This window comes from Daphnia carinata, unplaced genomic scaffold, assembly GCF_022539665.2.
Source record: "Daphnia carinata strain CSIRO-1 unplaced genomic scaffold, CSIRO_AGI_Dcar_HiC_V3 NW_026453017.1, whole genome shotgun sequence".
Taxonomy (NCBI): Eukaryota; Metazoa; Arthropoda; class Branchiopoda; order Diplostraca; family Daphniidae; genus Daphnia; species Daphnia carinata.
This window is the reverse complement of record NW_026712501.1, coordinates 14794-29197: the sequence shown is the minus strand read 5'-3', so window position 1 is coordinate 29197 and position 14404 is coordinate 14794. Positions and strand designations below refer to the sequence as shown.

At 41.9% G+C, this 14404-nt stretch overlaps 1 protein-coding gene and 1 pseudogene across 1 annotated transcript; one reads left to right on the top strand and one right to left on the bottom strand.

Annotated features, from left to right (window-relative positions):
• LOC130693968 (synaptojanin-1-like) overlaps positions 1–14404 on the bottom strand; it is an 81166-nt pseudogene that overhangs the window by 52555 nt on the left and 14207 nt on the right.
• On the top strand, positions 12118–12959 carry LOC130693975 (larval cuticle protein LCP-22-like). Its single transcript, XM_059497447.1, has 4 exons — positions 12118–12158; positions 12232–12349; positions 12410–12539; positions 12622–12959. The coding sequence occupies exons 1-4, from the start codon at positions 12150–12152 to the stop codon at positions 12917–12919; spliced, it is 555 nt and encodes a 184-aa protein (XP_059353430.1). The 5' UTR covers positions 12118–12149; the 3' UTR covers positions 12920–12959.

Sequence of the window (14404 nt, the reverse complement as noted above, 5' to 3'; positions counted from 1 at the left end):
TGAAGTACCACACGATATAAACGACGTTACATGTTTTAGGATTTTTACGTGCCAAAAAGATAAGAATATTCGGCTGACAGAACAGTGATGGGAAAAATAAAAAATGAATATCAGTCACATTTCGCTAAACGGTGGACATAAATTCAAGTTGCATATCTGCAAAGTTGAATTTAATTTCGTTTTTAGGGAAAGCGAATTTAGTTCAAGACGACGCGTCCAGGTGGTTGAGTTACCCAGGATGGATTATTCCGATATTGAGGATTGAGAGGCACATATCTCTGTTCGACGAATGGAGTGGCCTCTTTGACCGGTGGGGGGGGGACGTTTCCGTTTCAGCATAGTAACCCCCCATATATGGTATGTTAGGTCCTTGGGCAGTCCTTCGCCCGTTCGTCAGTGAAGACATGGGGCCAGGCCAAGCAAGTCTTGAGAGTGGTATTCCATCGCCTGCTGGGCAACCATGCTCAGCCACATTTTGCGGTCGTTCACGATAATTGGACGCGTCACGAACCCAATGGCCGGTAGGTTCATACGGTGAGGCTTCAGTGTTCAGGTCTATAAGATCGTCGCCGTCTTTCACTACGAATACCTCTTGCAACGTTGTCTGTGGTGCATATTCGCAGACACGAGCTTCAGCTGTATGCTCTTGCGGCGGAGATGGCGCGTACGAAACGGGCGGCCAGCAAGGCGGCGGAGGTACAAAATTTGGTGGTGGCGCTTGTGGCAGAGGTGGTACGTACGAGACAGGCGGCCATTAAGGCGGTGGAGGTACAAAGGCTAGAGGTGGAGTTCGGTTCCAATAAGCGTCGATGCCTGAGTTACCGCCTCCTTGCGGCATTGGGCCGTAACGGACATAAGAGGCCGATTTGCCTTCGGATTCCACCTCATCGGGCATATCGATGATACAATGCTTGCTTACCTGAATTTTGGGACGGCCTGATGGTGGAGGTATTGGAACGCAGAGGGTCTTACCATAGGGTGGTAGAGGCGGTGAAGACTTAAGCCGAGAAGTGGTACGCGAAAACACTGGGGAAAACTAGAGAACTATGCAAGAAGAAACCGACATGATGAAGAACAGCTACAGTATGTACACACATTATTTCTCGTGCATTTGTGTTATTTTATGTGGGTACAAAATTGATTCTCTCGTGCCACCCGTAATTTGTTTTTCCGCTCTACGCGTTACAATTAGCGCCATAGAAATAGAATTAACAAGTTCACGTAAATGCACGTCCCCCTTTTAAAAATTTGCAATTGTTTTAAAAACTTACATTTTGTGGTTATAAATTAGGATGAAAGATGGCGTCCTTGTATTTTGTCGTCTGCTTGAAGTCCGTGTAACTTGTGAAACCTATCGCAAGCGGTTTGCTATTATTTGTTAATTGTGTTACATCCAATGGAAGGTTCGACATAAACCAATAGTGTGCCATTTACTTTTTAACCTTTTTCATTCTTTTGGTTTTTATTTCATTCATATTTCTACTGAGCCTACGCGTCGCATTTCTTCTGGCTTTTTACCGAACATCGGCCCCAATTGTTAGCCAAAGCGTAAATTATTACGAAAACACATTGGCTGACCGGTCTTCTTTCAAGTTACGCGATTTCAATATTTTTTTTATCAAACTAATAGCGAATCACCAAATGAAACGTTGAAACACGTTACCCAGTTCCACGCTTTGAAACGTAAGAGCGTGGCTTATTACGCTTACAAAGCAACTTATCGCTTTACAGTAGGGATGTCGACTATCGATATATCATATCGGAAAACACGGCTGAAACCGATATGATATATCACATCGGAAAATCCGATATGTAAATATGATACCGATATTTCGCCATGCCATCTGCCAGTAAAAATAACAACCAAGCACGGATTTCCCACATAATTTAACAAAAGATTTTTTTAAAAACTCATGAGGAATATATTCCTCTACCTGGAAAAGAAGTTGAGGAATACGTTAAAAGCACACTTCACTTTCACTACTTTACAGTAGAAATTTGAATGCTACTATGAGAAAATAATCAAGTGGGTTATGAAACTCTTACATCTGTTGTTTTTTTTTCCAGTTTGGAATTAGAAGGAAAGGAATCAAACGTCCATTACTCTCATTTATGATTGAAAAGAGTTCTATTTTGGTAGAAGGATAGTTTTTTTCAGTACAGCCCAACCAGAATGGCAAAGGCATCGAATGAAGATTCTCATAGATTTGAAGAAATGGTAAATGAAGAAAAGATTACCCTAGTGCAATAGCCCAGCACCAAATGAAAATTAATTTAACCTTTCCTTATCCATTGCAGGAGCGTACAGGCCACAGATCCTCAAATTTGCTGGGTTTTATATGATCACTCTTTCACCACAGCACATATGGTAAACTTAAAATAATAAGTAAATAAATTCAGTGGCAGATTGTTTGTGGAAAGATTAATGAGGAGTGTTTATTTAAAAGAATACCTTATCAACTACTAAGACAAACATCTAGACCAGAGCAGACATTGAAAGCTTAACACTGTATGTCTCCATCATAATATTGACATATATCGATTTCTTAATATGACAATTCTTTTGTTAATAGAACTTAATGTCTGCAAGAAAGTATGATGTTAAATTCGAAGCCACATGCATACAAAATATGTTGCAAAATTATGTAAAGTGAATGTATTCTAACTTGCTAAATAATTTGTATTTACATTCAGGTATAGCAATTCTAATCTAAAGTAAAAAATTACAAGATGACCTCTGGTAGTGGTGACACTCGTGTAGAAACAACACACCTAAAGTATGCTACAGTTACCTACTTCTTAAAATCAAGTAGTACAAAATAATTTTCAGTTCTTCATTCAATGCAGTCGGACAGGCACTTGGAGTTAATGCATCATCAGCTACTAACAAAAATGGCCTGACCAACCGTCGAAGTAAATAAAACCTTTTGGTAACGGAGTGTGATTAAAGTTATTATTAGTTTTGTCAACATTAGATTTAGAACTAATGTTTTACGAAGTTGATATACTCGTAGTTTCTTCAACAAAATAAGGCAACGAATCAAAACGTCAAAAACCAATTTACCCGATATGCGAAGCGTCCCCCGACGGAACTCACTACGTAAAAGCAGCCAGAAATGTGTCTGCTTTTAAAGCTTGCCTAAAGTTTACATTATACAATAGTTATAGATTACAAAAATTTTACAAATGAGATATTTACGCTAAGTTACTGCGATAAACAGTACGGAAGGAAACAAGGCTTTACACGAAAGAACTTGAGCTCCGCATGTTGTGCCCTATAAATGAAGTTTCTGCTGTTTAATACGCCATCGCCGCAGTAATATACGTAGCTGAAATTGTTTTCAGGCATTACTACTGCTAAACTTTTTGTCGATTTAGTACTGAACTGCAGCATAGACGAGAAATTCACAAGACGCATATCATGGCAGCATACACGTTTTAACCTCTCATCGTTAATCGTGAAAATTTTCTCGTGTTGGAAAGGTTGTTGTGGCAGTCTCGTTCGAACCGCCGCACACCTTAGAGGTAGCTCTCTGAAAACTCGCGCCGGTAAATGAATACCTTTGTCATGAACGCAGACGCGCTAGAAATGGACTTAAGTCCTCCATTCGAGCCCACACCATTGAAGCGTCCAAGAAATTTCTCATCTTCACCCATCGACAGCCACCTTTCCACAGATCATCGGCCATCTCCTTCTCCATTACCTGTCATCATATCCTCATCCGAACACAAGTGCTTCAAACTACTATCCATCAAAGATCGTAAGTCACTGATGTCTGCCCTGACTGCCTCATTCCCGACAGCCTCACATCGTGTCACCGCGAGCGGAGATTTACTAGTCGTTCCCCCGGATGAGGCGACAAGGAACTCACTCCTTGCCTTAAAAAAATTAAGTTCCATCTGCGTCCAGACATCACGTACAAGACGGGAAATGGAGCCGAGGAAAATTATCTTCGGTGTTTCAGTTGACGATTCAGAAGAGGAAATAGTGGCAGAGCTAGCGTCGTACGGAGCGATCAAGGCTCTAGATTACAGAAGAAGGTTGGCGACACTCTCATCGCTACTGAAACTATCATCCTCACTTTCAACTGCCCACCCCCAGCAAAGGTTTTGATAGCCAATCAATCGTTCACTACTCATGAGCTCCGACAACGCCCACTACTCTGCAACCTTTGTTGTCTCTTAGGTCACTCTGCCCGAAACTGCCGCCAAAAGCCACACTGCAAAAATTGTGCCACACCGCACGCGCCTATTCCGTTATGCTCAGCCCCAGCTCTATGCCGCAACTGCGGAAGCAAGTACCACCAGGCAGACGATAAGAACTGCCTCACCTATCGGGAAAAAGCTCACATCCTAAACCTAGCCCATTCTCAAAATATTTCATTCCACGAAGCTCTAAAGTTACGACCATGCTCATCAAATGATACACCGGTTAGCAAAGCCTTCCTCAAACCTTCTACTCTCTCTACAAAGTCGGCCGCTCGCGTGCATTTAGGGAATAGCTACCCATCCCCTCAAAACGAAGCCATAGAATCCAAGATCACTAGCTTAACCCAGGAGTTAGAAAAACTCCATTCAGAAATCTCGGGGATCAAAAGAAAACTCCACAGCTGCACTCCAATTTCTGTTGCTCTCAAGATCCAAGAAAACTGTAACGCGAATACCAAACTCCTAACATCCTTGAAATCGTCCATCGAAACGTTAGCTCCAACGATTGCGAGATTAGCTCCGCGCCTTCCACTGATCGAAGAAATGTGCAACTACATAGTGCAATAATCGAATCCCAGTCACGTCTGACGCGACTGGGAGATTACCATACGCAACAATACTGACAACGGTCAGGTTAATTTCTTAATCTAGTATTCTGGTCAGCATTTGGTGCGTGGTACACAAATAAGGTTTGTTAGGATCCGCCAGCCGGTCACGTCGGCTGCACGGATATGATAACAATGGTAGAAAGTTAAGAAGGATGAGGGCGTGAGGATACTTACATGGAGGCCATGGCTCTGGCGGGTCGGAGATGTTACGGCGCGGCGTCGGGGAGAACGGAAGGCGGCGTCGGAAAGCACGGCGGTGGCGTCGGGGAGAACGGAGGGTGGCGTCGGAAGCACGGCAGCGGCGTCAGGAAGAACGGAGGGCGGCGTCGGACAGAGTGGGAGCAGCGCCTCGGCCGGTGCTCGTAGCGGTAGATTAAGGAACACGGTAGATGTGTGTTGGGTCACAGTGTATTCACTCTCACAGTCAGGGTTACGCGACACAAGATAACTAATACACTCTAACACAAGGCAAGCTACATACTCGAACGTGGCTAAAACGCTGCTACACTACTACACGACTACACGGATGGCAAGGCGCGAGAAGACTAAAAAAAGGCACAGCTCAGGCGTGGGTTTTATACCACGCTTTGGCTTGGTGATGCTAAAGTTAGCGTGGGTGCGCTAAAGTTAGCGTGGGGACGCTAAAGTTAGCGTGGGGACGCTAAAGTTAGCGTGGGGTAATAAATCAGAAAAAGAGTGTCAAGAGGGGAAGCGAGGTCAACTGATAAGGTTGGTGTCGTTGACACCTCGGTCAAACGGGAAAAGGTAATAAAAGGGAAATTCGAGTAAAAGGAGGTCAATGAGGGTAAAAAAAAGCAACATGAACAATATACGAAATACTTAACTAACTTATTTTTAACTTTAAGTCCTTACAATAGCAGAAAAACAAGCTCTCCTCACCGACCACGTAATCGTGCAGATTCCAACTGACTCTACAAGCGACTCAACTTCGACGCACCCGGAGCCTGCTAATGACACTCTCGATGATTAGTCCAGCAATCATCCAATGGAATGCCAACGGTTTAAAAGGTACACAAAAAGACTTATTTCTTCAACATCTGGCGAGTCTCAACGCAAAAGTTGTTCCTCTCAATGAAACTCATTGGAATGGGTCTGTTGCTGCTCACATGATCGGAAAACTCTCTTCATACAATCTAGTATACCAAAATCGACCTGACGGCTACGGCGGAGTAGCTATCATCCTCAAAAAACACCTCCACTACTCACATCTTCCAGCTGTAACTGTAAATCGGAATATCCAAGTGTTAGGCATTAAAATACATAACTTACTCGCAAGTGAAGTGTCCATCCTTTCAGTTTACTTTCCCAACGGCAACAATTACAACACAGAAGATGTTACATCTATTCTCAATTCATGTTCTGGACCAGCTATCGTGGGTGGTGACTTCAATGCTCACCAACGTCTCTGGTCGTCCACTCACGAGGACAACCAAGGAGGCAGAGTGATCCTAGAGTTCCTACACGAAAACACAAACTGGGTATTAGCTACTCCAAAAAACCTAATTACCAGAAGATGCGCCAGGTCCAGCCGCGGATCCACGATTGACCTCACTTTTGTAACCACTGATCTGGGTTTCCCGGAGAACATCGCGACTGGTCCATATTGGAACAGTGACCATCTTCCCATATTCATCTCACTGTTGTGTCACACCCCAACAGCACCCCTTAGCAAAGCCTGGACCTTTAGGGCTGGAAAATGGAGTTCATGGAACGAAGCCATCAACAGTTCGCTGACTGCAAGCAACTTCACTAACATTGACAACCCGTCCACGGCCTACAAAACATTCAAATCCATATTGATTAATGAAAGCTTGAAGTTATTCTCACCACGGTCCCAAAATGTCCAAAAACAGGAGAAGCTAAGGCCTTGGTGGACTGCAGACTGCAGTAAAATCGTTGCTAAAAGTCGCCTGGCGTGCAGGAATTGGCTGCTAACACCGTCGGCCGCAAACAAACAATACCTCAACAAGATTGAAGCCCTGCTATATTTTCCTAGAGAACATTACCCAACGCAAGAAATCAGTCCTGGGAGAACCTAGAGGAAGACATCAATAAAACGACCAATATGAAAAAAGTCTGGAACTTTACCAAAAGCTTGCTTGTCGCAAAAAAAACAATTTCAATAAATGGTCCAACATTCCAGCCCCTCCAACGGTTCCACTGTCCGATAAACACAAGGCTCTAGCGGAAAGGTTCATAAGCCACTTCACCGGTCACATCTCCAACTCCAATACTCAAAGCGACGCAACCTCAAAGGGCCTCCTGAAGCAAGTCAAAATCGCCATTAAAGATATTAGAAATCCTCTAAATGAAGCAATAACATTTGACGAACTTACCTCTGCTCTTGAAGTGTCTAAGAGCAATGCCACAGGCCCCGACCTTATCCACAACAAAATCATTTCCAATCTGAACGCCCCAAATAGAAGCCACCTTCTTCACCTTTTCAACATCTTGCTAGCCAACGGATACTGCCCAGTCGATTGGAAAACGTCAAACATTATCCCCCTTCTTAAAAAGTGGAAAGATTGCAAGGACCTGGACTCCTACATGCCAATCTCTCTTACCTCCTGCTTTGGAAAACGATTTGAAAGAATTTTGAAGAATAGACTTGCCTGGCACCTCGATCACTACAACATACTCCCATCTAGCCAAGCAGGATTTCACAAGGTTGTTCTCTACTGGATTCCCAGTCACGTAGGTATCCCAGAAAACGAACTTGTGGACCGTCTGGCAAACGATGCAAGAACGGACCCCAGCTGTAAAAAAATCGACTACGCCGACCCGTCTAAACTCGCATCAAATGTATTCCGCAGAGCTTGGTCCAAACTGATGACTTCATACCTGGAGAGTCACCATGGTTTCTTTGATTACCACCCCAGGAACTCGCTTTCTCCTGAGCCTTGGATGGTGCATCCTGACAGACTTAAAAACAGCATTCTCCACAAACTCCGCTCGAACCGGCTACGTTTAAACGCTCGTGTCTCGAAATTTGATCCCTCTGTATCCCCAAACTGTAGCTATGGATGTCCTGTACAGGGAACTCCCTCCCATCTTTTAATAGAATGTCCCTACGTCGCTGCCGAAAGAGAGGAGCGAAAAAGCTTCCTATCGGAGCTCAAACTGCAGCTGAACCTGTCCACTCTTCTTCATCCACCGCAAAACTGTGACAACCACGCCAAACTCAAGATCAGGATCTGGTGTTAAATTTCTTCTGAAATCAGGAATTCAGGAACTTCACAAACGCTGCTGAACCAAGTCAAAGTCCCCTCATCTACTCAAGTAATTTTCCGGGTGCTAATTTTGGTCTCCTAGGACGACCCGTTCCCGATATGGCAACGACACGGGAGACCTTAAACAACATAAAAAAAAAGTTGTTGTGGTGTTTACTATTACCGGGTTTGTTGCATTCGAAAGATAAAGGAATGCTCTTTAACTCCAATTATTTATGTCAAATCCGTTCAGGATTCTATGAAATAAATCATAGACATAAAATATTGGATCACCCCTAAAATCGCACGCATGGAGTGTCCCTACCCGCGGCCTAGCCCTAGGATATGGGGGTGGCAAAAAAAATTCACGATAATATACAATACGTCCCATAATTCGAGCAGAACGTGTATAGCATATAAAACACAGACGAGACTTCCACGCTAAATGCTGACTTCTAAAAGAAGCTGTAGCGCCACTTGTCGATCCCATAGAGGAATGGAACATAAACTATCTCTAAATAAGAAGAGGAGTTCCCGTAATTTTTGTTGGTAGGAAAGTTTTAAAAAAATTAAAAATCCGTACTCGAAAAAATGGAACGCAGAAATGAGACAGATTTGTTGAGCAACCTGAATCAGAGTCATATGTGCTATTATCCACTTGATGTAGAAGGTGAAAGATAGACGCGAGAGGTCAACTGCGATGTGATTCTAGTGCGTGAATCAGCATCTCAAACCAGGCAACCCCTCTTCGCCTATTGCAAAACAAGGTGTTAAACATTTTGCCGGCTATAGTAGAATCTTATGTTTACCTGATTGCCATACGCGACGGAAAAATGCAAACAGAAAGTTAAGTGCAGCATTAGATCCTACTTCAGTTAAGGTAGCGACAATTGTGTGAGGTGACGACGCAGGATTTTTACTCTTCTCTGATGAAATGCTGGCTATTTCTTCATACACCCTTGCATGTACAGTCTACAGTTGTAAGAAAACAAGACTAAAAGGAAAGACTACTACCATTTTCTCTGGACATTAGATTTATCCAGTTCGTTTTTATTCAGATTTTCAATCCCTCGAGTTCTTGAATCCTCCGCAAGGCGAACTTTCCTCACCTGTTCAATGTATCGACGGGAAAAGGATGAGCTACTTCGTTAAATTTTGAAGATTCAAACTGCTTTGTGAAGATCTGATGCAGAGATCCTCTAACTGTGTCTCAAGATTCTTTCTACATTCTATCACATCCCTCAAACCTAAAAATAAAAGGTGAGTAATCTTCAACCAACAAATAATAATGTAACAAATGTAAATCAAATCTACCAGCAACCTTGTTCCATGTCCATGTGTTACGAAATTTTATAACTAGTTTCTCAGTACATAAAGATCCAATTGAGCTTTGGGACATGCTTTGACATTTTAACTCACATTCCCCATCGCAGCATGCACAAGGGAAATTTCCACTTGGACTTCTTATTGATTTGTTATTTGTAGCTTCAACCAACAGATTAATCTGTTCAGATGTCAGTATCCCATTTTTCTCTAGTTTGTTCCAGTTTTCATTTAAACACTGCCATTCAAGTAGTAATTGGAGATCAAACTTTATGCCAAGATGATGGCCACTTTGAAATGGACTTTTTCTTAGTGCTGAAACAATTGCCAAACTATCCCTTTGAAAACGCATTTGGCTGGGGTGACAAAAAAGGCGGTATACTCGTTTAGACACCTTTCTTTCCAAAAAAAAAAAGAAATACGTCAATACTAACGATAAATCTAATTTAAGCATTAAACCAATTTACCCACGATCATAGAGCACTATGAAATTAGGCTAAGAACTGGTTTCTTAACCTCATCGTCACGTATATCTAGCCATACGTCTATTGCCTAAACAGAAAGTGATTGTCACAGCTTGAATACAAAAAATTATATATTTGATTGAGAGCTGTGATGCGATTAGGTACGTCTGCTAGTCTTTGGCAGCGCCGGGTTGTCAACAAAATCTCCATACTTCCGTATGGAGAACAGACTACAGTGCTGGTGCAATCTATTGCAATGAAAGCTTTCGTTGCGCGAAGGGCCTTTTTCTCCTACTGTAACGGAATGTTTCGTTGCGCTAAGACCCTTTTTTTCACCCTTTATTTCAAACGCTGCAGCGGCGCTTGGGAAGTTTGGACTACGCAAAGGTTTGCTGTTGAAATCGTTTGTCGTAAAAATCGAAATTGTCGTAAACAAGTCATTTTTGAACATCTGATTTCTCCAGCCCCAAATAGGTCCTCCAACTACTTGGGCTTCAACAAATATAATGTACCTTTTGACTTGAACTTTTGACATGCCTTGCTGTTTATCCAATATAACACTGTCAATTTTTCTTATTCTCAGACATAGTTTTGAATTCCATCGTAAAACCATTTGTTTCATATTATAAGCGTATTTTGCCGCGCAATTCGTCACTTTTTATCATGCGCTACCGTTTATCTTTTTCACCCTATTTTACGCTTTTTTCCCTTCTTTCACGGCAACGTGTTGTATAGTGTGAATAAAGCCCATATGAAAGACACTGCAACGCAGCTCAGATTGCCGTAAAAACGTCGCATCGAGGCGAGGCTTGCGTTCCAAATATCGTTATTTTTCACGAATGACGAGTTGCATGATTTTCATGCGATACATCGCAACTGATTATCTTTTCCATTAACATCGGCAGAAGGATTTTTAAAAATTTAGCAGACATCCACGATAGTTCTTTGTGTGTTTTCACCAGAAGCTCCATTCAGACGTGGTATTTGCTTTACGACATTTTTCTGGGCATAGGAGATTTCAGTTCTTCTTTTGGCAACTCTCGTCCACCGATGAAGAAACCATCTTTGCGCTGCGTCGGATTAGGCCGACCGTGCAGAATTTTTCGCAACAATAGCTATCGTGAGCCACGATACTTACTAGCTTTCCCGATATGTAATTGAATATTAAAAACATGTCCTATAAGTTATATCTGTACATCGAACGCATGATGCAAATATAAATGCCGTCAACGTAAGCAAAATGTCTTTTATTTCTACAAAGTAGTGGACAGCTTTACACGTTTCGTTGTCATAGATGGTCATGCTGTGGACGTCGTTTATGGAATCACACACTACTCTAACTCTTTCGGTTCGGTAAAATTTTTGTTAGTGACAACTATAAAATTATTAAACACTCATAAAAAATATTTTTGAAGTTTAACTTACCTGTAACGTGAGAAAAGAGTGGGTTTGGTCGCCATATCCGTATTAATCCACCGTTTATAATTCATGTGGACACCTAATTTCCATTTAGAGTTGATAGCGTTTGCTTTCCATGGAACCAGCCAGCGTGGTCACAGCTCATCGTTGTTTTACCTGGCACGACCTTTGCGTCACTCTTTCCAGCCATTCCCAGACCTGCAATTAGAATTAGATAAACATTAGTAAGGCATATACACGCAGTAACGGCGTTAGCGAACACACACCGTTACCAAACATAAATTGTTTTATCAAGTCTTTTATACTGTCAATAGATGATCTAACTACCACTGATAAAAGGCTACGGTTCATTATGGGAAAAGCTTACGTTTAATGTTAAACTTAGAAAACAAAATAAACAAAATTGGGAATTTTAATAAATGAACTTTATTCTTTACTTCCTTTAATGTCTGCTGGATAGAATTTCTGTTACGCTAGAACAACAATTACATGTGAAAAAACCCAAATAGAAAAATCGGATGGTCTAATCACGGGTCGGAATTGAGCAAATTATCGTTCACCCAACCTGATTTTAGTAAGATAAATTATATTATTTGTATTTCATAGACACAGACGTGTTAATACTCCTATAACACGATATTGATTTCTGTTCATCAAAGACCAGGAGACAAAATAAATCCTTCACCAGCCAAACAAAATAAAAAATGCACCGTGGTTAACGTGAAAAGCGAAAGTAAGGTATTTTATTCAACGCCCAAAACCTAATTTGCTCTGGCGAAATCTAGCTGCCAAAACAACTAGGTCAACTGAATGCTCTTTGCCTCTCACTCGACTATAAAAGTCCAGGATGGAAGGACTCAGAAAATCAGTTGTTTATCAAACCCTCCTAATACAACATGAAGCTCGTAAGGCATTTCATCTCTTATTCTTATTTTGAAATAAAATTAACTTTATATTTAAAACGACATTTTCTGACAGTTCATCGTCGCCGCTTTCTTGGCCGTCGCTGCCGCTGTTCCATCCAGCTACAAGCCGGAGTACAACGCACCCGGCTACCCAGCCCCAAGCTACCCTGTACCGAAGTACACTACTCCTAGTTACCCCGCAGCGGCCTATCCTGCACCAGCCTACCCTGCACCAGCCTACCCTGCACCAGCCTACCCTGCACCAGTCTACCCCGCACCAGCTTACCCTACTCCCAGCTACAACAAGGATAACAAATACGCCGACATCACCGCCACCAGCCAATCTGACGAGCGCAATCTCGATGGCAGCAGCCAATGGAGGTAAATCTATTTCATACTTTATACTCATTATTTTAAGAACTAAAGATAACCATTAGACAAATTTTATTATTTCAACCGATAGCTATGCCCAATCTGACTACACCACCCGCGAAGAGTCTCAGGTTCAGAAGAAGATGCAAGGAGTCACCTACGATTCCTACGGCAAAGAATCGTACGGTGAAGTCCTAGGCAACACCAACAAGGGATCTTCTTACTGGGTTTCTCCTGAAGGCGAGAAGTTCACTTTGACCTGGGCGGCTGACGAAGCTGGATTCCAGCCAAAAGGTGATCACTTGCCCGTCGCTCCCGTCCACGAATATGAGCTCCCAGTTGCACCTGTTCACATCCCTTTCAACGGCAAAGGCTATAAGATTTACTAAATTATATAAAATCCTGGCTGAACACATTATTTAAATTTATGTTCTGAATGCACTGGCATCTCTTGTATTATCGGTACAAAAAATACACGCGAATATGAATGTCAATCTAAAATCACGTGAGAAAGGAGTGGGTTTGTGCGTCGTAGCCGTATTAACTTTAACCACATTTTATAATCGACGTGGGCACCTATAGTTTCTTCGATTTAGAATTAAGTGCTGGTTCCCAATGCAACCAGCCAACGTAGTCGCAATTTAAAGTTATTCAAACTGTTCCGATCCTTAAGTCACTCTTTCATCCATTATCGCCTTGCAATTAGCATCAGATTTATCAATGAAGTCGAATGATTAACTTAACCTGTATAGATATTTACGAACAGGCTTCTCTAAATTTTTTATTAGGAACATGAAATCAAGGTGGGATCGGTCGAATTACCGGTCGGTAATCCGTGTAGACTCTAGCTTCCTTCATTTAGGGGTACAGCGTTCGCTTTCAATTCGAGCCAAGGTTGTTCAGACTATATGGATCTTTACGACAGTCTTGAAGGCATTTCGACATGGAATGAGCGTCAGACAATCTCCAAATGGTCGGACTACGTTCATCACAATATAGCCACCATATACCATGAGTGCAGCCATGTGTAATAGCATATTGTAGCTAATGTGGATCTTTACGACAGTCTTGAAGCCATTTTGACCTGGAATTAGTGTCAGACAATCTCCAAATGGCCGGACTACGTCCATCACCATATTAGCCACTGTATGCCATCGCACATAGTTGTACCCAGACTTGCCGTCCGATTATTTCTTGAGCGATTATCGGTAGCCGTCGATAATCGCAAAAAAAAATGATCGGCGATCATTCGTCTGTTGAAAAAATTTGATCGGCGATTAAATTTGTTAGCGATTGTTTTTCCGATTATTTTTGAGCGCCATCTAGCAGTAAGAAAATAGCTTAACACTGTTTAAATTGAAAAAAATTGAAAAAGTGAACATTTCAAAAAAAGCGTCTGCTACAAAAATGACAAAGCTATGAGTAGACTTTCATATAGTCTCATCTACCGTTCATAGATGTCGCTAAATAATTGAAAAATAATCGCGATTAAAAATTAATTTTTTTCCACTTTAATCGCCGATTGCGATTATTTTAAAATAATTTGATCGCCGATTAAAATTTTAATCGAAATCGCAATCGCGATTAATTTTCAATCGCGATTACGGCAGCTCTGGGTGTAACAAGCATTCGTGACGGGAATCTAGCAGTCCCGCTACAAAATTTGGAAACTTCTCTTCGGTTTGGCGCTAGGTGGCAGGTAAGCCGCACATTCACGCATATCTTCTAATTTCTTTAGTCGTCTGCTGTGTAGTGTCACATCAGGAATTTTTCAGGAGCAAACAACAATCAATGGTATTTATAATATTATCATTGATTGCTTTCAGCCAACAATCAAGACAAAGGTATTCTTTTCTCCGCCATGCATCAAAGAA

What these genes read in the sequence shown, in the direction of transcription:
- LOC130693975 (XM_059497447.1), top strand. An exon ending in ACCGAAGTACACTACTCCTA is followed by an intron (nt 12,350 to 12,409) that starts GTTACCCCGCAG and finishes ACCCTGCACCAG; the next exon opens with CCTACCCTGCACCAGTCTAC. An exon ending in GATGGCAGCAGCCAATGGAG is followed by an intron (nt 12,540 to 12,621) that starts GTAAATCTATTT and finishes TTCAACCGATAG; the next exon opens with CTATGCCCAATCTGACTACA.